Source organism: Cystoisospora suis (genome assembly GCF_002600585.1).
Source record: "Cystoisospora suis strain Wien I chromosome Unknown contig_1463, whole genome shotgun sequence".
Classification (NCBI taxonomy): Eukaryota; Apicomplexa; class Conoidasida; order Eucoccidiorida; family Sarcocystidae; genus Cystoisospora; species Cystoisospora suis.
In genome coordinates, this window is record NW_027154263.1 from 23,961 (window position 1) to 49,222 (window position 25,262).

A 25,262-nucleotide genomic window follows, 5' to 3' on the forward strand; every position below is an offset into this window, starting at 1 on the left:
GGGGGGGGCTGGCTTCGGGGTGACTTGAAAGGTGTTCTGAAAGGAAGTGATTCCTTTGATGGAGAGAAAGAACAAGCCAGTAAGCAAGAGAGAGAGACAATCACGACGTAAGAGAGGGAAGGCACATAGAGAAGCCGAGAAAGAACCTACTATGTAAGAACGTGTGTGATGACTCCGATGAGGGTTTCTTCTTCTGTGCTGCTGTTCTTCTTGTTCTTCAGACCACCCACACTCGCAAAAACAAAGTGCCTGTCTGGGCTTTCATCACCACCCTCCCTAGTTGAGAGAAAACTCTCTCCGAAGAAAGACACAAGGCGATCTGGCTGAGAGGCAACGAGGCTGAGAGAAGAAACTTTCTATTTCTTGAGAGCATCACAAATTTAGACGAGAGTCACAAACTGAGGACAACGAAAGGCTTCCGAAGAACCGAAGAATCCGAGACTTGGGAGAATTAAGTGAAAGAGAGCCGAGGCCTGCCCCATGAAGGGGAAGGCAAAGCCAGAGAGTTCTTCGCTCCAATGAGAAGGCCTCGACTTCTCTCTTTTAAACTTGACAGATAGAAAGTCGTCATAACCAAGAAGAGCATGTTCAAGTGTGAAGGACCATAGACTAGGGAGTAACACGAAGAAAGCTGTAGCGTATCTTGAGAGTAAGCATGTAAGGGGATCTCAATCCGAAGACCAGGGGGGGGCCGAAAGAAGTAAAAGAGAGGGAAGGAGAAAGAGAGACAAGGGGACTACACGGCAGCCAAACTTGCTTTCTACGTAAGAACCAGGAATGAGGGCGGGCAACTTTCCCAACTGAAACCTCAACCTGCAAATCTTAGAGGCAGTTCTTCACGGAAGGGAAGAGTAGGACAGCCCCGCGGGTGGGGAATGCCAAGGGCGGCGAATCAGGGGAAAGGAGATGAATGCTTGCTCGCCTCTTTTTGTTTCCGAGGAGAAAGAATGGACAGAAAGTACCGAAGTAGGAAGGTAGAGAGATACCAGGAACAGGGAGGAAAGAAGGCTGCTTGTCAAGTGATGTAAGGAGTTGTTGCTTTCTAGCGGAGACGTAGAGATAAGAGGCCTTGCTTGCTGTGAGTTAACAAGACACCATGAGGGGGGAGGGACGACGGACCGAGATCCTGGGGGAGAAAAATGAAGCGCAAGTGTGATGGACGAAGGTATGGAAACCACAGCCTGCAGAGAGAAAGAGCGAAGACCAGTAGAAGAAACATACGAAAGAATCAGTAGTCAAACTTCCTTAAAGTTGACACGGGAGAAGACAACGCCTTGCCACCCTTCGGTGATTAAGCATGAGGAAGGCCTTCCCTGTCCCAGCGACAAGAAACGAAGAGGCATATGAGATGTCTAGGGAAAAGACAGACAGAGAGAAACGTTATACTACGTGGTACCTCGGCTCTTTTTGTCGTGGGGTTTCTAGGAGTCGTTCCTTCCTCCTCTTTCCTTGTCGATCATCAGCGAGTTTCTCGCTAGGCGCATGCAGCGCGGACAGGATCTACTTATTCCAAGCTCTTCGAGAACAGAAGCGTGTAGCTCGTCTAGCTGATCCTGTGCCGAGTACGCACCCTAGAAACCAGATGAAAGCAGAGTATACTGAACTCTCACTAGTTACGTATGTCGGACTGAGACAAGGAGGTCAGAGGACCTCTCGCTCTCACTGCTTCTTAGCTGTACGTACAACATCACCCGCCCCGGCGGGAGACCCTCTCGTATCGATGACACACATCGGGACACCCAAGATGCATGCGTGAAAGACAAAGTTTTTCATGTTTCGCTGCTTTCTTCAGAGTATCGTTAAACTCTTCTTCTACTTTCAGGAAGCTGAGTTTAGAGAGATGTGATTTTGTCAAAAACGGATAGAGCATCTGCAGCACTTGGCTAGGTGTATCCCTACCCCTCGCCATGCGTCATGTTGGCGTGGTGTCTCCTTTGTAGCCATAGCCTAGCTGTGCGATCTCTTCCCTCCTGTGGCCACTGCTGTTTCTCTATTGAGTTGCCTTTGTTTTCTTTTTCATATACAAGCCTGAAAAGAAGCTTCTACTTCAGTTCATCTTTACTCCTGTCATAATGCTTATTGCTGCGTCCCCTACCACGCCTTCCTCGTCAGGAGAAGACACTACCCGCATATACCACTGAAGAGGCATTTCCGGCCATTCCCGCCCTCCTCCTAGTTCTACTTCGTCTATCTAGTTACGGCGCGGGAAGCTGCTCGTGGAATGCTGACGTAGAACTTCACGTGACACCTCTGGTTACGGCTGTGAGGAGCCGTGTGTATCACCCAGCGTGTTCCGTCTGCCCATGAAGGCAAGGCTTCTCTTTAAAACGACAATACGTCTTTTATTGCGGTTTGCATATCATTTTCTCCTTGAAGAGCTACTCGAATCTAGGGGCGGTTTACTAGTTGGCGTGCTATGTTGGGAAGTTACGATTTCTTCTCTTCAACGAAGAAGCGATGATCTCCCCCAGCAAGAAGCCAGACCTGTCTCTCCGTGGCTCTGTATATACACCAGTGCCCGACCAGCTCTACTTGCGTGCAATATTGTTCCATAAAGGCCTTGCGCGCTAGAAAAGTAGAGAAGTTGCGTACTAGTCATTTTCTCTCTCAAAGATGGTTTTCCTCATCTGACCCGTGTCGTGTCTTCAAGAAGCTCCTCGCTAGGGTTGGAGCCTATTCTTCTATGAAAGCCAGCGGCCCCTTATCCCGCTTCTTCGTATCTCCTGTTCAAGTATATCTCATGCTGTTCTTTTTGAGGGGTTGGCTTCGTACCTGTGGGACAGTGAGAACACCCGCGTACATGCCTATATAAAGGCTCTTGCTAGAAAGAGCGTCTGAACGTGTTCACGTCTTCTCGTCGACTGTATATCTCCATGTCTGCTTCTTGCAATCTCGGCCAGGCGGTTGGATGGAAGAAAAGATCGCGAAGAAGAAAAAGAACTCGATCTTCATCTTCCTGGTATGCCTCACACTGATAGTTCAGCCGACCGCTGTAACTGAATGGATCTCCCACTCCCTTCTCCAGTCTGCATCTAGAGCAACTTCTCTTGTCATCGGGTCATATTCTTCTTCAGCTCTGTCTCTTTACTCGTAGCCTTCGTTCCACCTCAATGTCGTTGACCAGAACTCTCTCAGTTGAACCCTCCACAAACGGCCCCGTCGTGACGTGTGTCCTCTTCTCTTTTGCAGTTTCTTTTCTCTCTTTTCACCTATCGTTTTTGCTTTCTACGGTTTCCCTAGCTCATCATGAGATTACGTGAGAGCCCGGGTGTTCTCTCTTGTGCCCCAGATGATGATTCTCCTCTGTTGCATCCCTAATGTCTAGGCCTGGACCTCTTCACGTTCTTCTCTTCTTCTCTCTCTTTGTTATACCTCTCTTCTTATCCACTCCTTCTCACTGCTTGTCGCTGTCGTCTTGGGCTAGGGCAGGGAGATTCAGGGGAGAACAAAGCAGAATAGCTTCTCGTTCTTCACCTATCTCTTTCTCTTCTTCATCCCTTCTCGAGAGCGCTGCTTCGAGTCGATCGGCCCCTCTTAAGGTGTTTTCTTTGGAGCCTTTTGGAAGTCCAGCTGATGTATCCCCTAAAGCTTTATCTCATCCCCTTTTATGTTTTCTCTTGGACAATCGCCTTTGGTTTTCGTTTTCGTCAGAGCTATCCTCTCATCCAAGTTTCTCTACTTACGATGAGGCTGTTTCCTGTGTACGTTCTTCCTCCTCCTCTTCTTCTTCTCCGTCTTTCACTCGTCCTCTTGACCCATTGTTCTCCCCGAGCCGTCGCATTTCGTCATGTCTTTCATTTTTGCTTCCATCTGCCCCTCTCTTTCTCTCCGCCCGTTCTTCCGTCATCGTTCTACAGAGACCACCCACATCATCTCCATGTCTCCCTCCCTCCTTCGCTCAACTGCCCTTCCCTGCATCTTCCCGCATATCTGTCTTCTTTTCTGCACAGAGACGACGTGCATCAGCAATACACTACTTCTCTCCTTTTTGTGAAATCTTTTCTCCTTTGCCTTCTTCCCGTTCCTCTTCTTCTTCTCTTCCCACCGCATGTTGTTCTCCTGCATCTGAAGGATCCGAGTCATTCTCTATAAAGCATGCGGGGTCCATTTGTAGTCTTCGAGAGGCGAGAGGCTTTCACCCTCAGAAGCCTAGATCTACAGATTCTCAGAGTTCTTTCTCGTTTACTTTCCCATCGTGGGTAGGCCTTCTTGAAGGTGCAGAGACAAAGGGAGAAGGTGAAGAGAGAGAAAGAGACAGAAGTAAAGTCGAGGTCTACGGGGAAGGCAAGGAAGCTTCTTCAGATCAGGCAATGATAGGACAGCTTGCAAGAGAAGAAAGAGAACAAGAACGACTACAAGATGAAAGTAGAAAAGTTTGCAGCGATAGCGAACAGCTATGTGAGAATGAGGGAAGAGTCGTGACCCGCTTTGCTCCGAGCCCTACAGGGCCTTTGCACGTTGGAGGAGCGCGCATCGCTCTTTTCAACTACCTCTTTACGAGGCAGTCGAGGGAGACTGAGGGTGGGTGTAGTCCGAGAGAGCGAGAAAGACCGAGCGGTGGAAGTGAAGGCTTCGAAGGAGAAGAAGAGGAAGAAGGGCTACGAGAACAAGACGACGTAGGAACAGAGCAGGAATCTGAGAGACAGAGAAAGGAACCCGATGCCGCGGGAGACCTGAAGGTGTCGCGTCAAGAAAGAAGCGCAGCGAAGGGTACGAAGAAACGACGGAAGAGGAATGAAGAAGAAGGTGAAGAGAGATCTCGAGCAACTGAGGTGAAGAATAACGTGAGAGAAGAACAAGAAGGAGAAGAACAGAAAGAGGTAGAGCATGAAGGTGACCTTGGGAGGCCGAGTGCTGGAGAAAGAATATGTGAGGGAAGAGTACAAAGGTTATCTAACAGCCATTCAGATGAAGTCCTGACATTCCCCTCTCGTGCGATCGAGCGTATGCAGTGCACAAGCTCAGTCGCAAGTTTTGCAGGAAAAGGAGAAGATCGAAGAGGCTGCCGTTGTGATCTATCCAAGGTGAGCTGGAAGAAGGAAGAAAGTGAAAAAGTTTCTCTCACACAGACCCCTACAGGGACCGCTGGAGAGAAGTCAAGTAAGGCGGGGCTAGGTAGAGGCTTTCGTTCTTCTTCTTCGTCTCCCCCAGCAGCTGCGTTTATCCTTCGGATCGAAGATACGGATGAAAGACGGTACGAGGGAGACAGGTCGGTAGTGGCTCTCCTTCGGGATTTGAGGTGAGAACGACAGCTCTCTCTGCAAGTACCCTTAGTTTATGTGTGTCCATGGACTAGTGATAGGACATACACGCAGAACCTGTGAAAATAGAAGAAAAAGTGACGAACAGAGAGAGAGAAAGAAGATAAAATAAAAGGGACAAAAGAAGTTCCACCTACGGCTGACACGATCTACGAATGTATGTATGTATAGACATGTGTGTATCGATGTTTGCGTCTGTGGAGCTGTGGATTCGTGCATGTATGTACCTATACATGCATATCTCAGTACGTGACTTTCGACAGGGTATGTGTTTACATGTGTCAATCACTGTGAGTGTCGAGAGTCCAGCTTCTTTCTTTGTCTACCCCATAGCGGACGAGATATATGAAGCCCCACCGAACGTCATTCTGAAGCACGTCTCTCTTGTTGATCCAGCAGTTTTTTTCTCTTTTCCAGTTCTATAAGGTCTTCTCTGGATATACCTCCACCAAACTCCGACTGGTACGGTCTGTGTATATCTTCATATGTAAGAGTGTATGTGTCAGCTAGTTGGTTGCGAAGCCAAGAGAAATCCACGCTGTCTTTGGATGGTCTTGTTCTCTCCTTCTCCTCCCCTAGCGCTTCTTCTGGATGGCTTGGAAAGGGAGAGTGACGATGGACGTTCTCGTGTCAAGGCAGCCTCTTCACCACTGTCCTGTGGAGGAGCAAGAGATTCAGGTCGACAGCTTTCCGCTAAACGATCACCTGGCAAGGCAGCCCCCGCCCTTGTCAACCATTCACCTCACCTGTGCAAGTTCCCGACAAATCCTTTACTGTTGTATAAACACGAATGGGTTGTTTTCTATTCGGCATCATGCATGCTGTTCTTTACAAGAAAAGTCCAACTTCTTTTCATAACAAGCGTAATGAAACTTCTGCTTTGCTGTGCTTCGAGGTGGCTGGGAATTCGCTGGGATGAAGGCCCGGACGTAGGTGGAGCTGTAGGACCATATAAACAGTCTCAGCGTCGAGCACTCTATTCGTAAGTCTATGGAGTCACTATCCCATTTATTCAACCCTTGCATGCATAAGACTTCAACTCAGCAAGCATCTCACGCATGGATACTTTTGCGCGTCTGCCCTACACGACCTGCAGTCACCGCAGGTTCCCGTGCTTGACGCAAGACGACTGTTCTGACTAGCCATACGACTCTCTCTTTTCGGGAGATCAATGCCTAGATAAAGAGATACATAAATCACACGTACAGTTATACGGTCTGTCACCTGATGTAGGATCACTGCTTCAGTAGGGCGATAGAATGCATATAGGGGTTGAGAGGGTATGGCGGCTGGTCAAGATGCTTCAGACTAAGATCTACAGGGACTGTAGCAACAGTGAGTGTACTGCGGTGAGCACTCGACAACTCCATTGTCTCGTGCCTCTCTATTGTCCGTGCTTTCCTCTACAAGGGGGGAGGAGCAGACAGACAGGTATTTCTTTTTTGTCTTCTGTCTCTTTGCTTATGCAGATCGATGGGAAGGTGTCTTCTAGAGCAGGGTTATCTCTATCCTTGCTTTTGTGCCCCTGCGGATCTTCTCCGCCTCCGAGAATCTGTGAGTTCTCCCGTCCTGCGAGAGGTCTTGGAGATGAGACCCTTCTTGCATGCAAGACTCATTGGTTCTTTGTAGTGAAGATATGACCACAGGATTCAGGCGTCCGACTATGAACTGCCTTTTTACACACTACATCGACGGAAACGTCCGATGCCTTCTCGAAAATGTACCTCAGCTCCCCCCTTCTGTGTCACTATGAGCCGAAACAAAGCGCGCGGATACTTCTTATTGCGATGTGGTTCTCTTCGGTGGTGGCGCGTGCCTCTCACGGTGCGTATAGATGTCTTATCTTATATGTAGAGTCTCCTTTCTCTCTTTTCCTCATGCGTGTTTTTGACGACACCTACTACCAGCCTGGTGGGCGTGAGGCATTCTCTATGATCTAGCGCTTTCCTTCTTTGCAGTCTCCCTCTCTCGTTTCCGGTGCCTCCTCCTCTGTCCTGTATTTTTATACTTTCGTTCCCGACAGGTGCACCCGCCCCGGAGAATTTCTCTCGGTGTCTTTCTATCGCTCAGTGATTTGTCTTTGTCTATCGTTTAGTCCGTTTCCATCTCGTCTATGAAGCCCCTGGCTGTACATGTTCGCCAGCGCCGGATCTCTATGATGTCCATCTGCGCTGGACTCGAATGGCGTAGTATAAAAACTTTCTAAGCGCCCAGGAGCCTCCCTCAAAAAAGCCACAGAGCCTTCACACTCTCCTCGTTTTCTCGAGCCTCAGCATCAAGATCTCTTGGATAGCCTTCCGTCTCATTCTTCTACGATGGTGTCATTATTCTTCTGCTTCGCTCGTTAGTATTCAGAGTGAGAAACCTTGTGAAGACCTACCTCGACACATTAGCATGTACATTGCGGGAGCGCAGTAAGTGTCTCCTGTAAACGTCACTAGCTGGGGAAGTTCATATTTTGCTTTGAAGTGGGTAGACCGTTCGGTAGGGCGTATTCTTTTCTAATGTGTCTGGATATGTCATGATCGTCTTTTTACCTGTTTGCCTGGTACAGGAAAAAGAGTCCCGTATGATTCTTTCTGCTTGTGTTGGGCTTCCTTGCTATCATTGTGTATTCCAGTGTGTGGAGGCAGGCCAACAGCCAAGATATGATGGTCGCTGTCGGGAGTTAACGCCTGAAGAAATCTCTGTTCGTCTTACACAAGCAGAGAAGAACGACAGCTCCTTCACTCTCAGATTCAGGTTTGTCGTTCTGTCTGTCGATCTGGTCACTACTTTCTTCACTCGTCTTGTTTTACGAAGAGCTACTGTATCGACGGGCTGATGTCTCTTGGCTAGCAGATGTAGTTTGATGGACGATGATGGAGGACCGGGGGACAAAGTCGATGGAAGCATAGAAAGATAATGCGGGTTATACATGCCGAAGAAGAGGAGCGCGTGGAGGGATGCTTGCTGCTCGCTAAAGGGCTAGATATACTACACAGTTACTTTAAGACAGCTTGTCTTCTTCTCTCCGTACGCGGGGTGATGACATATTCTATTGTTCCATCTGGAGAAAACCTACTTCACCTCGTGATATCAACCTTCAGACATCTTTGTCACCGTCGACGGGAGCGTCCTTGAACAAACCTGTCGCTGGTAGAAGGCTATTTCTCCGTTAACAAGCAAGTGCCTCTTCTTGTTTTTAGGCAATGACTTAGGGACTCTAGAAAGGTTGTTTGTGTGAATAGGGTTTTTCTTTTCTTCCATAGACTGACAGGTTTCACATTCGTTCACGATGAAGACCACAGAGACAGCTGTATCGTAGCTTTGCTAGCTTAATCTTCATTCCTGAAGAGATCCCTCTAAGATTTCTCACATCGCCTTTGCTGGGTGACCCTAGCCCCATAGTATTTGACAAGGAGATACACTTACCTATTCACTTCTCTCTCTGCAGGATATGCTTGTGCCGCCACTCAGTCCACCTCAGGGGCCCCCATCCCTACCCCGTGTATGGTTTTCCTGTGTAAGCTCATGTTTGACTGAGGACGTCTCTCCATGGTTCTCTGTCTTCTTTCTCTTGCGTACAGGATTCCACGCGAGCGTCCCTTTGTAGTCGTGGAAGATGTGCTTAGAGGGCCGGTGTCATTCTCGACAAGCTCAGCTCTCTCGGACTTCATCTGTTTTCGACGAGTTTCCCTTAGTCAACCATTCGAGGAAAATGACGCGAGAACAGTAGGTGCTTCTCCTGACAGTCTATGAACCATGATGAGAACGAGGGTTCTTTCCCGTAGCATCCGAGGCAGTGAAGATCTGCGTCTGACAGTTGGATGGAGGAGAATCTATGAGAAATAGAAACGTCTGTCTCTGTGGCTTGTACTCTCTCTGCAGAGTCAGGCAGCCGAGAAGATACAAGTAAGAGAAGGACAGACACGAAATGGCACTGCCCGTACAAATACAGAGAAACTAGCTGTCTCTAAAAATACCGTACAAACGCTCTTCGGATAGGTTGTTGACAGGGGAAGTGGGCTGCTGTCTCCTGGCAACTTGACAGACCAGAGAAAAAAAAATGTTTGCACGCAATGGTTTCAATCCCCCCCAGCCATTCTAGACCCCTTCTGCAAGGAAGCAGTAAAGCAGCGTCGACGCCAGAGCTGACCTCCCCGTCCGTAAGAAGTAGGTTTTTATGGATGCTCAGACTGAAGTTACAAACACACGTGCCCCTGTCCTTGGCTGGTTTGTCACTGTCCTTTCTTTCACAGGATTCCTCTCTTCGCCGTTCTGTCTCTGGCTCTTCATTATCAGCCAGTTCCCCGCACTGTCGAGCTAGCTGGGTCAGGAGAGCTCGACTGGAAGGCCCGGTTTACAACTTCTGTGCCGCCGTAGACGACTACGCGATGGGGGTGACGCACGTGATTCGTGGGGGAGATCATCTGATTAATACAGCCAAGTAAGAAGTCAGACTCTGTAGTCCTAATGTGTTTCAGAAACATACCTCCGTGCTCATAAGAAGGGTTAATAGAACAGCCCGAGGACTACAGAGGAGGGACGATGAGGTTGACAAGCCTGACGACTACCCTCCAGAGGAGCCTACGCGAGTGTGTGTAGACTAGGGGCGTGCTCTCCTCGTTCAAAAATAGCTTTCCCTGTAAACCATCAGAGAGTTTTGAGACACTCGAGTATACGAAAACTGGCAACACCGTGGATGATCTATGGGGCCTTCATAGGGGGGAAACTGAGGTATGAAGCGGAAAAGAAAGACGATTGTAGACTACAGATCATCACATGATGTCCTACATTTCTTCTTGCATATGTTTCTACGGATGACAGCGGGTGTGGCCCAGGTCAAGCTTGTCTGTTTTATCTTCTTGTTGTTACCTTCCCTCTTAGTCAAGTTCTTCTTTTCGGAGCCTTCGGAACCCCTCGACCTCCCCGGTATTGCCACACCGGTCTACTCCTGACAGCCGAAGGCCGTAAAGTGAGTAAGCGCACCATGAGCGAGAAAGCCGAAGCCTCTTCCTCTGCTAACACCGGGGATTCCCAGCCTCCTTCTCAGTCAGCGAATATGAGACCGGGAGAAGCACTGGAGAAGCAAAGAACAGAACGTGTCTCTGTCTCAGACGTCTGCAGCAGTATCAACTCTTCTACCACCCGTGGAATACCAGTGTCAGGGGGAGAGCTAGAACTTGTTAATACGCGTTGCTCTGAAACAGTACAAGCACGACGGACTGAAGACGAGGATCGACACAAGCATGACGAACTGTTCCCTTCTCATACTCAAGCTGTCGATAGCCGTGCCAACAGCGGGGTGACGCCATTAGCAAGCGAAGGTACTTCGCACGATCAGTTGCTGACCCATGAAGGAGAGAGACTAAGAAATGACCACCAGGCTTCTATAGTGTCAGATGTATTAGCAAAAGAGAAGGATGGGGGGGGTAGCCGCCGTCGAATCAGAAGCCACCCAGTTGGAAAGCTCTTTGATATCAGTCGAAAAGTTACTTCAAGTGATAACAACAGTCGAGTAAGAGAAGCGAGTAAGGAAAGAATGCCGGAATTGACGGAAGCTATTTGTAATATACGGGACAAGGAGGGAAGAGGACAGACGCTGGGTTCCATCGTGAATCTCCCTCCTGCACCAGAAAAGGAGCTGATCAGTTCTAAAAGGACTACAAGGGTATCCTCCAAAGGATCTAATGCGCGAGAAGATTGTATCGTCCCATCAAGACACCAAGCCGGGGGTGCACATACAGTTGAGGGGCTTCGACGACAAGGATATTCTCCTGAAGCAGTTGTCTTGTTTCTCTCGGGCTTGCATGAGAAAACACTAGAGTGAGTTGTGGGTCTTCTCGGAAAGCAGCCCGTCTCGTGAGTCCTAGATGAAAGAGAGAGACCAGAAAAGTAGCGTGGAACTCCTAGCCTCACGTCCGCTCTTCTCCTGTGTAGTTTTGCGTTGTCCTAGCAAACAGAGAATCATCTATTAGAAACCTCCCACTTCTGTAAAGAGAAGAGGAAAAGCGCGAGCAGATACGCAGCGGTTCTAGACACCTCACCAACCGCAATTGGTGTGCCGAGAAGCTTTCCTTCGCAGTCTCGGTGCCTCCCCTAGCAACCTATTTGGAACTTGGTGGCTCACTCTTTTCTCGGCCGTCTGTATGAGTATCTTGTCTTCTCATTGTGTCTAGACATCAGTCTCATCCCTGTATTGCTGCGTGTCGCTCGTGCGTCTTGAGAGTTGAAGGTCAACGAAACACCATGGCTGCCGTGATGTTACGATCTCTTCGTGTTCTCTCTCGGCGTGCGGCGTGAGCTTTTGAGAAGCCGATCCTACTCCTGAGCGGTTTCTTCTTGTGTTGCTTCCATAGAGGGAAGGTGATCTGTCCTACCAAATGCATTCAAGATTCCATAGAAAAGTTTAGCGTGTCGTAGGAAGAACTTTTAATCCAACGAGAGACCACTGGATGACGCGCGTGTCTCCACTTCACACTTCCCTACGTGTGTACTCCCATAGACTTCCCAGATCCTGGTCAAGATGTCTGTTCTCTTTTTGGATGTGCTGTCTAGTCTCTGCCGTAGACAGCTTTACCATGTCTTGCTCCTCATAGTTGAATGGTAATATTGTGACTTGTTTGTATGAATGGTGGAAAGAAAACGCCATCTACGTCTTCAAAGATGAAGTTGATTGCGTGTCTTTCGTGTATGTTACAGGGTCTCTGAGTTACCTAGGCTCTTTGATTTGTCCAAAGTGGGGACCGGCGGCGTGGTCTTCGACGAAACACTTTTACAGCACATTCATTTCAAGCTCATTCGACAGGTCTGTCTATCTGTTGTTTGTCTGTCATCTATTCTCTCGCTATCTATAACTGCAATCTTCATGTAGACAGGCATATCGTGCTTACTTTTCTACAGGGCCACCAGCGCTCCAAGTCTCACAGAAGAAAGAGAATCCTTCTCTACAGCTAAGCAGTTAAGGCCGCATTGTCTTCGGGTTGCATTCTCTAGATAGAAGACTCTGTTATCTCCTCGCTAACTTCACTACTGGTCCCGAACGCCAGGGTCGAGGTCTTATTCAGTGTCCAGCCATTTCCTACGGCAATTGCTGACAGGATAGCTTGAAGTTTTCAATCTCTCCATACCCCAGTTCAAGAGCTTATGCGAGAAGTTCACGGGGAGAACACGGGTATAAGGAGGTTCTATGAAGAAAGCTAGGACGTTTCTAGCTTGTCGACATCTCACAGAAGGAAGTCTACCTCTCTTACTGACCAGAGGAGTGATGCTGACATCTCGACCTTATATATCCACGTGACACGTAGATATCTTTCCTGAGACGTCGTCATAGAGATTTGGGTTCACGTGAAGTTCGTAGCTTGTTGCATCTCAGCCTTTCTCTTTAGAGGTGATTAGTACAAAAGGCCTCTACTCACTTTGTCATCCTTCCCCTTACCAATCGAACCCATCTCTGACGAGAGTGGTGTACGTGTTTGCTTAGGAGCTTATGTGCGCAGATACGCCATCGCCTCAGATAGCCTATCGGCATCTTTTTTCACTCGATAGCCAACGCTAGATTTCATTAGTACTTAAAGACATTGTGGCATACTAGGCTGGCTAAAAAGGCAGAATCCAGAGAGAAGAAGTAACCAAAAGAGCTAACTCACTTTCACGAGTGCTTCTACATGACGGACGGCGTGTTTGAGACTGCTTTGGATGTGCCTGTAATCTGAATGTATTACAAACGCACAGTTCGAATGTCCCGTTGCTTCCCGACATGAGAGACAATAGTGGCAAAGTCGTTCCTGGAGGACTTTCGTGTTCAGCTAGGAATGTCGTTGTCTAGTGTATCCTCTCCCATAGTATCGTCCCTATCTGTGTCAACATCCAGACACGCTGACTGCCGGACTTCAATCATACGTCACATCAGCTAACTTCCCCCTACTTGCTCAGAGTGTCACGAGGGAACCCGAGGCGTGGATTCTAGTAAGATCACCGGAGTGAGGTAGAGCCTTCTTACTCTTGGCTTCTTTACTCTTGTATCTACTTCCAATACAACTCATTATAAAGGAAGACTGATCCAGGGTATTCTGAACGAAGGTTCCTTTCTCGGCTCTTCCGGAGTCCATCCGTCGTCCGTTGATCGCTTCTCTCATCTCGTTGAAGACATTTTACTGAATCATCGAACTCTGTTCTGGTTAGCTTTTGAACCAACCTTCTTGTCACTTCGATCTCAATACAGCGTATTCCAGAAATCTGTACTTGTCCGTTGACGTTCAGAAAATTGAGAAGAAAGACGAGGCATTTCTACTTCGGCATTTCGCCTCTCTCCTGTCATCTGCCGTTTTCTTCCCTCATGACGAGCATGACGGAGCTCCCCCCTTCGAACATATTCAAGAAACAGCTTCTTTTTCTCTCTCCACATCTCATGACTCGCCTTTCGCCGTACAAAGGACACGTTCATCACATCCCCGTGGAAGTGCATGCAGTGGGAACGAAGGAAGAGATACGCCGCTATTTTTTAGCTCACGGCTTCTAGAGCGCCTCTTTGGTCATGACCTGGGTGACCACCAGTCCTCCGGTCGTGATAGAGCCGCAACTGCCCCGTCACCAGTTGTCCGGGCCTCGGTAAGTGAAGAATCCTGCGGTATCACGTCTCCAAGTACACGAAGAAGAGGGCTGCGAGATGGCTCCGAAGAGACAGGTGATCGTGAAGGCGGTGGAAGTGGCTTCGGGAAGAAGTCGACGCACTCACATGTTTTTAGTGAAGACCTCGCTCTTCACAAAGGGCCATGCTGTGGTCAGGGGAACGAAGGGTGGAAGCCTTTGCAAGACAGTGAAAAGCTACATGTCCCCAAGGATCTCGCTGATCCTGTCGGACCGAAAGTTCCTGCGGAAGCCCTCGGTTCTGTTCCTCGTCCTCTCTTGAGAGGAAGAACCGAGGTGATAAGTAGTTCGCCTCAGCAGGCTGTTGTCTCGCCGTCAGTGTCAGGAGGGTTCAAGGGTAGAGAAAGGAATGAAGTAAATCAACAAAGAGAGGTGAAAGAGTTCCTGGTACATGCAGCCACACTCCTACTTCCTCAACACTTGACACCTGTAGATACACTGAACGGATTCATGTATATGTTACAAAGCAATCATGATGCCCTGCTAGAGAAGTTACGTCCAACTCTGGATTCCCCATGTAAAAACGAGGTATCAGAGATTGGAATACCTTCCTGCTGCCAGAGGAAAGCCAACGAAGAGAGAGTGACAGATGCTGCACTTGAAGCTATTCTTGCTGATGTAACGGGTTTTGCTGAAGTCGTCAAGTTTCTTCAGTACGGTACCAACAACGCCGGGGACTCAAGGGGCGGCGAGAACAAAATAAATGGTTTGGATGGGCACCATTCTAGTCAAAAGGCTACCAGTCATACTGCAGAGGCACCACCAGCCCTCCCTAGATCATCCAGCTCGACTTCAAGAGACTTTACAGAAGACGAAATATACGACCAAGATGTCACAGGAAATCCCTCTCCTTCAACGTCAAGAGTCGCAGTCCCCGCATTACATGCATTCATCCAAAGGGAAAGAGAAGTCAAGAGGAGGAAAGGGCAGTCGCGCCTCTCTTCTCTTCCTGCAAGTGAGAATGAACAGGCAACTACAGAGACCATCCTGGAGAGGAGCAAAGACACGAGAAACGAAGAGAATGATCTGAACAACGAGCGTGTAGTAGCCAGTGAGCCGAGGAGCGAAGATATGGTGAAAGAGAGTGATGAGAAGAAGATCTTCGAGACGTGGGTCAGCGCATGTGCAGCTGAACTAAATATGCCGAGGAGGAAAGTCCTGAAGTTACTGCGACTGAGCCTCACTGGACGCCTGGAAGGACCGCCGCTCTGGAAGCTTGTAAGGCTGTCACACAGACCCCCGGACAACTATTCACTCTGAGGACAGCTGTACAGAAGTCTGAGTCGCCGAGCACTTGGGACACATTCCTATGTATACATATGTATGTAATTATCTTGTTATCGGACTCGATATCGAGCAATCCCATCAGCCTGCCCGATGCTCACGCGCCATAACTACTACGAGGGGAGTAGGGTTTTGCGGTCACCACAATACATATTCATTCCTACATAGCCATACACACGCTTTCGTGAAACAAAGAAGTCATGTAGTCACGTGCATCATGCATGCCTTCATGCGTACATACGGGGGGTACTTATATCCACGGTAGGAAATAGCGGAGAAGTACATGGCTCACAGTGTGTATACCCATGTATGCATACGGTGTGAACCTCTCTGGCGAGCCAGACCTTCAACTGGTTTATCTCTGATACTCTGATAATACGAACCCGACGATGGGCTGTGTGTTTGCGCAGCTACTGCTATTGGAGAAGGCTGAGACAGCGCGCATCCCTCGATCATGCGATCTTACGCGATGCCGGTCGGTCGCGTTTGGTCACCGTGTGTCTTCACGAGACTCAGAGAAGAAGAGGAAGGAGATCAGCGCTTCATCTCAGCTACAAAACGAATCACATAAAGTAGAGTCTACAGGGACAATGCAAGTCGAGAGAGGCAAGGTTAGCACGTCCGTCCACTGCATAGAAACCAAATCTGTTCAGTATGATCGAGAGGGGGCGACCACGGATAGAGGACTTCGGCCCCCCGAAATCAGCTATTCGAGTGAGCAAGGAATGGAGCCGAGAGCGGGGAAGGACTTCTTCCCAGCCTTGGCGGAAGAATCGTTGTCCCAGCGGAGAAACCTAACAGCGGAGAGCGCTTCTTCTGATGCAGAAAGAGCGAAGCGACAGAGGCTGTCTTCTGTTTCCAAGGGCAGTCAAGATTCAGCAGCAAGACGAGAAGAGCTTCGGTCGGGTGGAAGTTCAGATGATCAATATGAAGAGCCGTCGTGTGACATTCTCCCTCTTCACTATGATACACTGGAAGATCGTCTGCTTCAGGTACAGCAGCTCATTCACCTCTTTGAAACTCATGGGTTACTTTCTTGAGAAGACAGGGACGCTGACTAAGTAGGAATGAAGTCAAGCGTATCTACTATCGATGCCTTGTCCTTCGGACGGGTATCTTACTGTTTGTCGCCATACGTCGGTTAACAGAAGTTTCCCGGGTTTACACCTTCTCAAAGGCCGGCTATTCATTTGAACTATGCCGGAAAGTAGAGCCCTGTGTTCCGGAAATGCCCGACGGAGGATATCCAATCAACCTCGTAGAGGGGTTTCCAGATATCGCTATCCTTTGGTCACTATCTCCGATAAGAAACAGCTATAATCGAAGATCACACGAAGAAGTCCTTTTTACTACCCCCTTTCCGTCTCTAGCACGCGGCTGCGACTCCGTAGCGACGTCGACGATCGCGGGATGAGTATAAAACCCGCCCTTTTCTGATACCATGTTGTATGTCCACGTGTGTATCACCTGGCGTATGGTGAACTTGCGTATGCCGAAAAGCACCGAATTCTTCACGTCTCGTGTTCTAGACGTTATTGCGTCTCAAGCATTTCGAAGTCGCTTGTGTAGCGCTAGATCTCAATGCAACGTCATGAACTCCTACTATTCAAGCTATCTTCATCCAGGTGTCAAAGCGATCCAAGACATCAGAAGGGGGCACTCCACCGGTGTGAGAATCCCGGTGTTAGGGACGCGCTCGTTCAAAATATCTGTTAATGCGAGTCGAAGTGTTTCTTGCATGGATTATGTATCGAGAGTTCCTCTTTATCTGCGTTTAAACGTTGCTGCTACCTCAGTCATCCGTTAGAGTCTAGGGGAAGGGGGTGTGGGGGTCCGAGGTCGGATGAAGGAGACCGTACTTTGGTGTGTCCGCCTTGATTCGCCATGCTGCGCATCCGAGACTTTTTTTGAAGCGCCTCTTTGCCAGTCGCAAAGAGCTCAATAAGAAAACTCCTTTATATGGCGACTCGGCTTCTTTAGATTCAGTTCGTCAAAGAATCTCGGTGTACTCCAGAACATCATAGAGAGAGTTTCTTTTCTTTCTTTTTCGCGAACGTGCCTCCAAGCCGGTAGGAGAATCTGGACGCTCTTCAAGCCTCAATATAGGGGCGTTTCCATTCACCCAACAGAAAATCTTGTGTGTAGGCCACGTCTGTTTATCCATTCAGACGAACTGCATGCGCCGGGCGATCAGCTGTCTCTTCTTTCCCCTCAACGAAAACCACGTGACTGAGTCAACCAGCAATGACCGTACTGAGACACCCTATGGAAAAAAGAGCCAGCCACCACTCCCACGAGGCACAACACGACCTTGAAGAACCGTGGATAGATAGACCGATGGGGAGACAAGTGCAAGATAGATAGATGGAGCTATGCTAAACACGCTGCTTCTCAACTGCGTGTATACATCTCCGCTTCCGTTGATAAATGGCATGGGTCTGTCAGGTTCCGATTCTATGTAGTAAATCAGGACACCCAGCCGGTGCTGCATCTTCTTGAACCGAAATGAGAAACACGATCCCCCACTGGCGCTTCTTGCTGTCAGTCAGATGACAGAGAAAAATAAAACACACCTCTCTGTTTTTGTAGAGAGACACTTGAGTGGCTTCATCATTAGCATCACCATCCTTCAGGCTGACGACGAGCAAAACAACACGGCTCAAGTCCCCTTTGAAGTGAAAGTGATCTACGGGCACTCTACTTCCCTACTGATCCCCCCCATCCCCAAGACGTGATGATGGCTACGTTCTGAGTGACGTGAGGAATACCCCTTGCTCTTCTAATTCTTCTCCTTGGACAATGACTGAGTATCTCACACGGATGGTACCTTAAAGCAAACTCCGTGAAAATAGAGACTACATCATTGTTTATCTTCAACAGATATACTATATAAAAGACGGACTAGGTGTATGTGCTTCTTCTCCTGAGACAAGGTACGTTCCTACTAGGGGTGCGCACCTTTCTATTGACACTGCGCACGTCCCTAATATGAGCCGGAGTACACTCAGCCCGCGGATGTTTCTTCTTGTGTAGATAAGCTAAGCCACCGACTAGGCCAGACACCCCCAGGCTGTTTCCCTCCTCCTTACTATTGTTATAGGGAGCCGACGCCTTAAAACAAACCCCATCGCATTTGCAGACTGCAAGGAAGTCCATGACTGACGGACTTTTGCCTTGCACCGCTGAAGGCGTAGAGCCTTAATCGCAAGAATGATACTGTGGAAACGTAGACACGTATAAGAGGCCTTCACCATACCCGATGATTGGGATTAATTCCGTTACGACAAATTCTCTTCGTCATGTTACTTCTCCGACGTGTGATAAGAACGGACGCAATAGGTATATAGATAGACAGACAGATAGATAGGTAGGGAGGCAGACTATCACCGTCACACGCTAACCCGCTGATCCGAGATATGCTCGCCAGAGAAAACCAATCTGATTCCGTCGGAACATCGTAGGGCATGGTTTACTTCTTTTGTAGCTCCCTCTATTCATCCCAAATAAGGGTAGCTTCTCCGGTCCTTTGACAACAACGAGGTAAGACAATAGTAATAACTACTAGAAGACACTCTCAGTAGTATACTATGTAGCAATGCGGAGGAGGAAGATAGGGGAACAGACAGACAAAGTCGAGCTTGCCCTTCATCGTCAACTGTTCGCCTAAGACGCAGAACGAAATACACCTGTCGCCCATGACAGCCTTTTGAAGCCTGTGCGGGCGGACTAACTGACTAGCTAGGTGGCTAGCTAACTAACCAGCCGCCCCACCGAACAACTGACAAGAAGAACAACATCACGTGGTGATGACGACCCTGCTGGAGGTTCTTCTGTTCAGCTAGCAAAACTTGGTGAAAACTCTACATATTCATGTTGTTGACCAGGTTGACTTAATCTTTCACAGTGGATTTAAGGAGGTACCGCGTGAACATATATAGATCCATGTAGGTATATAGATACAGATATAGATATATTATATGTATATATATTTGTATATAGATGTACATACATGTATAGTATGTCTATGGACTCAACATAGTCGACAATAGCCCCCCGCCCTGCCTTTCCCTCTCCCCTGCCCCGCCCCCCCTCTTTCCCCGGCACGTCATAGTCACCGACCCTCATATTCAAAGACACTTGTATTTTAGCAAGTGATCTACAAGCGGCATCTAAAGTGTCAGTTCAACTTTCACGCACGACGAAAACTTCCCCGACAAGCACATTCCGACCTTGAGACCTCACGTCACGGCGGCCTTCACATTCCTTCCTTCGTTAAGGACGCTCGGGTCGAATCATTCACAGAAGACAGGATGGAAACACCCTGGCCTAAGCCTTCATTCAACTCTTTCCTTGAAGATCCCCCCCCCTTATACATACGCAATGTATTTGTTCTTTCATGCGTAACGTCAAAAGAAGCGCGCATTGGTCCCTTCTTGTACGTTATTCTGCATCCTCTCCACATCCACGAAGACAGATTCATAGATATACAAAGAGACCGACCGCTTTCCTTGTCTTTAGATCCTCATCGCAAATTCGTAAGCGTCCTGTCGTCCGATGTTTCTGCCATCCCAACCACCGGCCTAATAACGATGAAGAATGAGAAACAAACCCTCCGGCTTGCTCTCTGTCTCTAGACATGTATACATAAGCACAAGACAGAAAACCTGTTCCTTCTCCTGATGGTGCTTATACCAGCCAGCGCGCATCCTCATTTTTGCGCACTCATACCATGCCTATCGCCCCCCCAAGGGCAGGGGGGGGAGGGTAGGGAGACAACTAGGTTCTACCCTCGTACAATGACAACAACACACTTGGCTGCTGACTCAAACCGAATCACATACAATGATGCGCGCACATAGGACCACATGCATGCATGCGTGTTAATCTGGAGCAGAGAAGCACCAGACAAAGCGACAAAGGCTTGACAAGTCAAGACAAAGGAAAACTGAAGGCAATCTTCACGAGGTAAGGGGGGGGAGAAGGTAACTATTGACTGTTTCTTGTGAGGCCTGTCGACCTAGTTCCAGTAGTTGTAGTAGCAGTGGACAGACGAGTAGCTCCTTTGACGACAGGATTGTATGTATGTATGTATGTGTGTGAAGCTGACGAGGGTGAAAAAGAGGAGAGGATGGGACGGGCCAGAAGAATAGAGTGATTTTTTCCACGAAAAAGAAAAGACGAGGAAAGAACTTCGCCGCAACCGTGCACGGGATACGGGAGACCCTCTTGTATGCGTCTACATACCTACAGAGATACACATGTCTAGACATGCGGTTAAGCCTCTCATATGTATGAACATATATCTCCTTATGTATGAGACGCCCCGACGGTTTAGCACGCCTAGCGTCTGTGCAAGTCTCGACTTTCGGACGTCCAAACCAGTACACTATACGAAGACAGGCGTGGAAAGGAACCAAGCCTCCTTCATGTCTTCACGGGGCGACTTCGTGGGGGAAAAAAAGAACCGAGCCTATGGACACGCCAAATAGGCGATAAGAACTCTCTCCTTTCAATGAGAGAAACAGACAAAGTATTCATCTGGACAGGTCCCCTGTATCAAGGAAGGGGGGGCGCCGGACCTCTTGTAGCAGGGCGAGACTCGAGACGGTTAGAACAACACATTCGTTCTAACTGACAAGAAAGCATTCAGCTTTCGATAAGTTTCTTCTTGATATTTTTTCCCACGTTCTTGGACATCCATTGCTTCTTCTACACATGCGATAAAAATCACTTCATCCCCAACCCCGAGACGTTCCTGGTCTTCTTCCACATACCACAGCACCCCCTCCCCGTCTGTCTTCTTTCAAGCCTGACTTCTTCTTTCTGTCTCTCCTTTCATGTGTATATCCGCGTGCTTTGAAATGTGGCGCACATAGCCAGCGCGAAATGCCCCTGCCTCACAGCTCGACCTCCAGGCTTGGTTGCTGATGGGGGGAGGGAAACAGGGGTGTCACATCGACCCCGGTGAAGGAAGTAGAATAAATGCCTAACTGTGGTGGTTCATGGTGTGTACGTATGGCTTTGCTGTTGATCATATTAGATTACCAGACGGCTGAAACATCTCTGTCAAGATGTCTCTTGAAACAACAGTGTCTCCGGAATGCGACAAGAAGAACAACAAAACAAGCCACACCATCAACATAGTGATAGAAACTCGAGACAAGTCAAGTCACACCGCCCGGCCTGGGCAGGAAGACTTCGTGGGTCCTTGGTCTCCGCTTCTCCTACTACCATCACCTTCCACGACTACTCGTACTAGTAAGAATACTTGGAGTACGAGAAATAATGCTAGTACCCATGACAGCAGGTCTTCATGTAAAAAACGGCGGAGTCATCCTAAGAAGAATGATGGCAGGAGGAGGAGTTCATATCACTCTCTACGCTCACCATCGCCAACACCTAGAATGCTCGTAACAACAACAATAAGGAGAGGCAAGACTTCAAGTCACCCACTCTCCACTTCCACCTTCCTTCATCCATCACCTTCTCAAACTGTGCTATCTCGGGGACTACTGTTAGTCCTATCAGTCCTCCATGAGGAGGTGAAGTGCCACGAGAAGACACAGGGAGGATCCTGGGTGGCCGAGTGATGCAGAAAGACGGAAAGGTTGAATAGGAGGAAGACAACGGAAGGAAAAGACCTCTCGGTGCCACCCCGTCCCCCCTTCACGTTTTTTCAATAGCCCCGCACAAAACAGAGACGAAACTCTTTCTCACTCTCCTTTCTTTTTCTCAGCTTCTATTTCATGCTCTCTGACTATGACGTCCTACAATGACAGAGCTCCGGGATATATCTCTATCGAGACACATCGGCTGAGGAAACAAAACGCATTGGGTTGTCTTCTATCACAGCACCACTCTCGTCACGCTTACACGGTTGACTGTCGAGTTATAAAATTCACCTGTCAAGAAAACAACAAGTTGAATGAACTCCTAGTCCCCCTCACATAGGAAGACACCTACACAGATAGCTGGACTGCAGATGAATACTTACACGGACAGATAGATAGATAAATAGATAGATAGCGGACAGATGGATGGATGGATGGACAGAGAGATAGATAGATTGAAAATAGATCAACATTAAGTGTCGCCACACCCAAACAACCTGTGGAATATAGAAAACGCAACACCTTCTTCTTCCTTCTCTTAGAATGGAAATAGGAGATAATGACAACTTACTCCCCGCACGAACTCCTCGTCGCAGGGCCGGAGTGATTTGCTTCTCATACACTGTCTATACAGCGGAGAAAAAGAGAGGAAGTCCCCGACGCTGAGGGGTGTCTATTTGCCTGTCTGTGTACTATAAGCAACAAGAGACTCGTCAAAACCATCGGACCCTGCTATCGTTTCTAGATAAAACCTCTCTATGCTCCTTTTCTAATACAATGGGATTACAGGCGCACGAAGCGAGACGACGACCCCTATGTGAATCAAGGTAGGCACGGCTAGGCAGCGTCAACGAAATCGAAGTGACTCTTCCCTACAGAACAAAGAGAATAAATACATTGCATGAAACATTACGATGGATTTGCTCTTCTTCTGTCCCTCTTGTTCTTCTCTACATCCCTCCTTTTCGATGCTCTCCGCAGATCTAATGAACAACTAACGTATTCACGACCCTCGCTTTCTTGACGTATAGAGAACCAACAGATGGGGGGGAAAGCATCTGCGAACCATGCGAGTCTACTTCCGTTGAAGAGGAACCTTCACGTCTCCGTTCTACATTTATGCATGCAGGGCTCGGTCTTGTCAAAGCTCTTCCATTGCAACTGCGCGGGTGTGTTAACACCTCGGACTGTAGAGAGCTTGTAGCACAAGCCCATCCCGATCGAAAGAACAGGAGAGATGACTACTACCGATTCGCTTCCTTTCTTTTCAAGCCCTCCCTCCACCTGAATCTTTTTGTCTCTGTAACCCGGCTCCCAAAGGTGTACGATCTCCCGTTTCTCGTGAAGAAGAAACTTCTCCTTTCTGTCTCAATCGTCATGATAGCGATGGACTCCCATTGGTTCTGCCATGATGACTGCAAATGCTCCCGATCGATGCAGTAACATGTCTTGAGCCGGGTTGAGTTGTGTGTACGTGAGAAGACCTCCAAAAAATGCAAGTAGGGGATGTTGGGACAAGGGATCATCGGAGTCCATCATAGGCCCTGTCTACTGCCTGCCATCTCCCTCTCAGGTGCTTCAGGGGAAGTTTCTGTCCCGCCCCCCTTGCTTCACCTCAGTTCCTGACCTTCATTTATCTGATAGATGAGATGAGTCTCATACAAATAGGAGAGGCCCTGGCACTTCCTGCTCGTTCACCTTCACATACACTTGGCCTCTATCTACTACATAGTCTCCCTCCTGGTGTTACTTTCCTTCGGCCCGAAGACACGATCCCCCTATGCATATAGACACTGAAACCATATATATATAGTTTCAGTGTCTATATGTATATGGGGGTATGACTGTTATATCTTCTCGGCACACGAAGCAAAAAAAGCCGCATGGTGATTCCTTTGATGTGTAGCCAGTTTGGTCTTCTTACTCACGGGGGTATCGCGACTCGAAAGAGACATGGGGAAATGCAGTGATATATTCGATCTCAAGACACGAGGAACTTCCCGAGCCTGAACGCTCTTCTCTTCCATCATCCTCATCTGGTCCACCGCGTGAAGGAGAACCACCTCTTCCCGTGGGAAAGTAGCTACTGCTACTCTCTGTCCCTAAGGATGATGCTGAAACCTGTCCTCCGGGAGAGAGACCTGCACCTCCTCCTGGTCCCCCCCGACCTACCCGGGCCCCTGCCGCCGCACCAGCTACAGCCCCGGCAGCAGCACCTGCTGCAGCCCCAGCAGCGGCACCCGCAGCTACAGACGCCCCTGCGGCTGCTTTATTAGCCATTGCATGCACTGTCCCTTTAACAGCTGTAACAGCCCCACTGAAGATATTATTATTATTGCCATTCGGAGTCGTGTCATCCATAGTGCCCCTGTCCTCAGCTAGTAAGGAGACATGGGCTGGGTTGGGCGTATTGCTAGGGCCTGCGACAGATGCACGTCCCGAGCATCGCCTCTCCCCTGGTGAAAAGAGAGCCCCGCCTAAACGTAAGATATGCTGGGTAGGCGGAATGTTCTTCTGAAGACGGAAATCTAGTCGCTCTTTTAGTGCGGCAAGGATAACTTGCTGCTCTTTATCTATCTCCTCAAAGGCCTCCGGAGACGCCTGTAGTTGACGCCAACGCTGTATGTTCGTTAACGCATTCTGAAGACACTTATTCCTATACGAGAACAACAACAAGCACGGAGAAAAGACGCCATGGAGGCGCGCCTGCAGACTACCGTCGCTCCTTCTTTAGAAAGATCGGACAGACAGATAAATGAACAGCTGTTGAGAAAAACAGGGAGGGGCAGGGGCACTCCGTGTGAGGCAGGAGGGGAATATCAGCATCATACTCTGCTATTACTACAGATGTGCTACCTATCACTGCCAGTGACTTAGTTAGTTCAGATGAGAGAGCCGAATATTCAGACGGCTCCTCGCAAACTCATGAAAGAAGCTTTCACCGGGGAGGAACGTCGAAGCAAAGCTACCACACTTACATGAACAAATCCACGTCTCCAAGACATATACATATACATGTGTATACATGTACATATGTACGTATGTATATATCAACATACACACACATTCATGTATGTATGTACATACATCACTGCGGAGCTCGAGGGGTGGACGGGACAGATACGTCTTTCCAGGACGCTGACAGATGTGATGGAAATGTTAGAGAGATAAATACACATACAGAATGTATGTGACAACTACATCACAACGCACCAACCCACTGCTGTTTCTTCTCATGGCTACTGAATCTAGGCTAGCAATTCATCAAGTCTGAAACTTCCATACTAACAGTGATCCGCCTGTCGTCGGGTGATACGCAACAAAGACCAAAGGAGTATAGGATTACACGGGCTATTAAAAAATACCTAGGCATCCTTTCCTTCTCAGTAGTCTTCGTCTCATATACCTGATCTGCCCCAACTCCCTCGAGACCCCACAGCCTCTCGCATACATCTCTACTGAAGGTATCTGACGA

General features: G+C 48.6%; 2 protein-coding genes across 2 annotated transcripts in view; one reads left to right on the forward strand and one right to left on the reverse strand.

The window, feature by feature from the left end:
• The first annotated feature begins 1,797 nt into the window (after nt 1-1,797).
• Nucleotides 1,798-17,104, forward strand: CSUI_003342 (trna ligase class i (e and q) catalytic domain-containing protein). The gene is made up of 10 exons (XM_068063540.1): nt 1,798-5,239; nt 6,157-6,243; nt 6,731-6,815; nt 7,882-8,003; nt 8,831-8,975; nt 9,503-9,690; nt 10,131-11,069; nt 11,946-12,051; nt 13,506-15,110; nt 15,587-17,104. The coding sequence occupies exons 1-10, from the start codon at nt 3,318-3,320 to the stop codon at nt 16,214-16,216; spliced, it is 5,829 nt and encodes a 1,942-aa protein (XP_067924485.1). The 5' UTR covers nt 1,798-3,317; the 3' UTR covers nt 16,217-17,104.
• Nucleotides 17,105-19,270: 2,166 nt separating this feature from the next.
• The window catches only part of CSUI_003343 (3 5 -cyclic nucleotide phosphodiesterase domain-containing protein), a gene marked incomplete at its 5' end in the record, with an annotated part of 18,201 nt that continues 12,209 nt past the window's right edge, over nt 19,271-25,262 (reverse strand). Inside the window, one exon of the mRNA XM_068063541.1 lies at nt 19,271-24,443. Coding sequence (XP_067924486.1) covers nt 23,708-24,443 — 736 coding nt within the window. The 3' untranslated portion in view covers nt 19,271-23,707. The remainder of the gene's footprint in view (nt 24,444-25,262) is intronic.

What these genes read in the sequence shown, in the direction of transcription:
- CSUI_003342 (XM_068063540.1), top strand. Translation starts at nt 3,318, where the DNA reads ATGTCTAGGCCTGGACCTCTTCACGTTCTTCTCTTCTTCTCTCTCTTT. An exon ending in GCTCTCCTTCGGGATTTGAG is followed by an intron (nt 5,240 to 6,156) that starts GTGAGAACGACA and finishes CTGTGCTTCGAG; the next exon opens with GTGGCTGGGAATTCGCTGGG. An exon ending in TCCTTCACTCTCAGATTCAG is followed by an intron (nt 8,004 to 8,830) that starts GTTTGTCGTTCT and finishes TCTTGCGTACAG; the next exon opens with GATTCCACGCGAGCGTCCCT.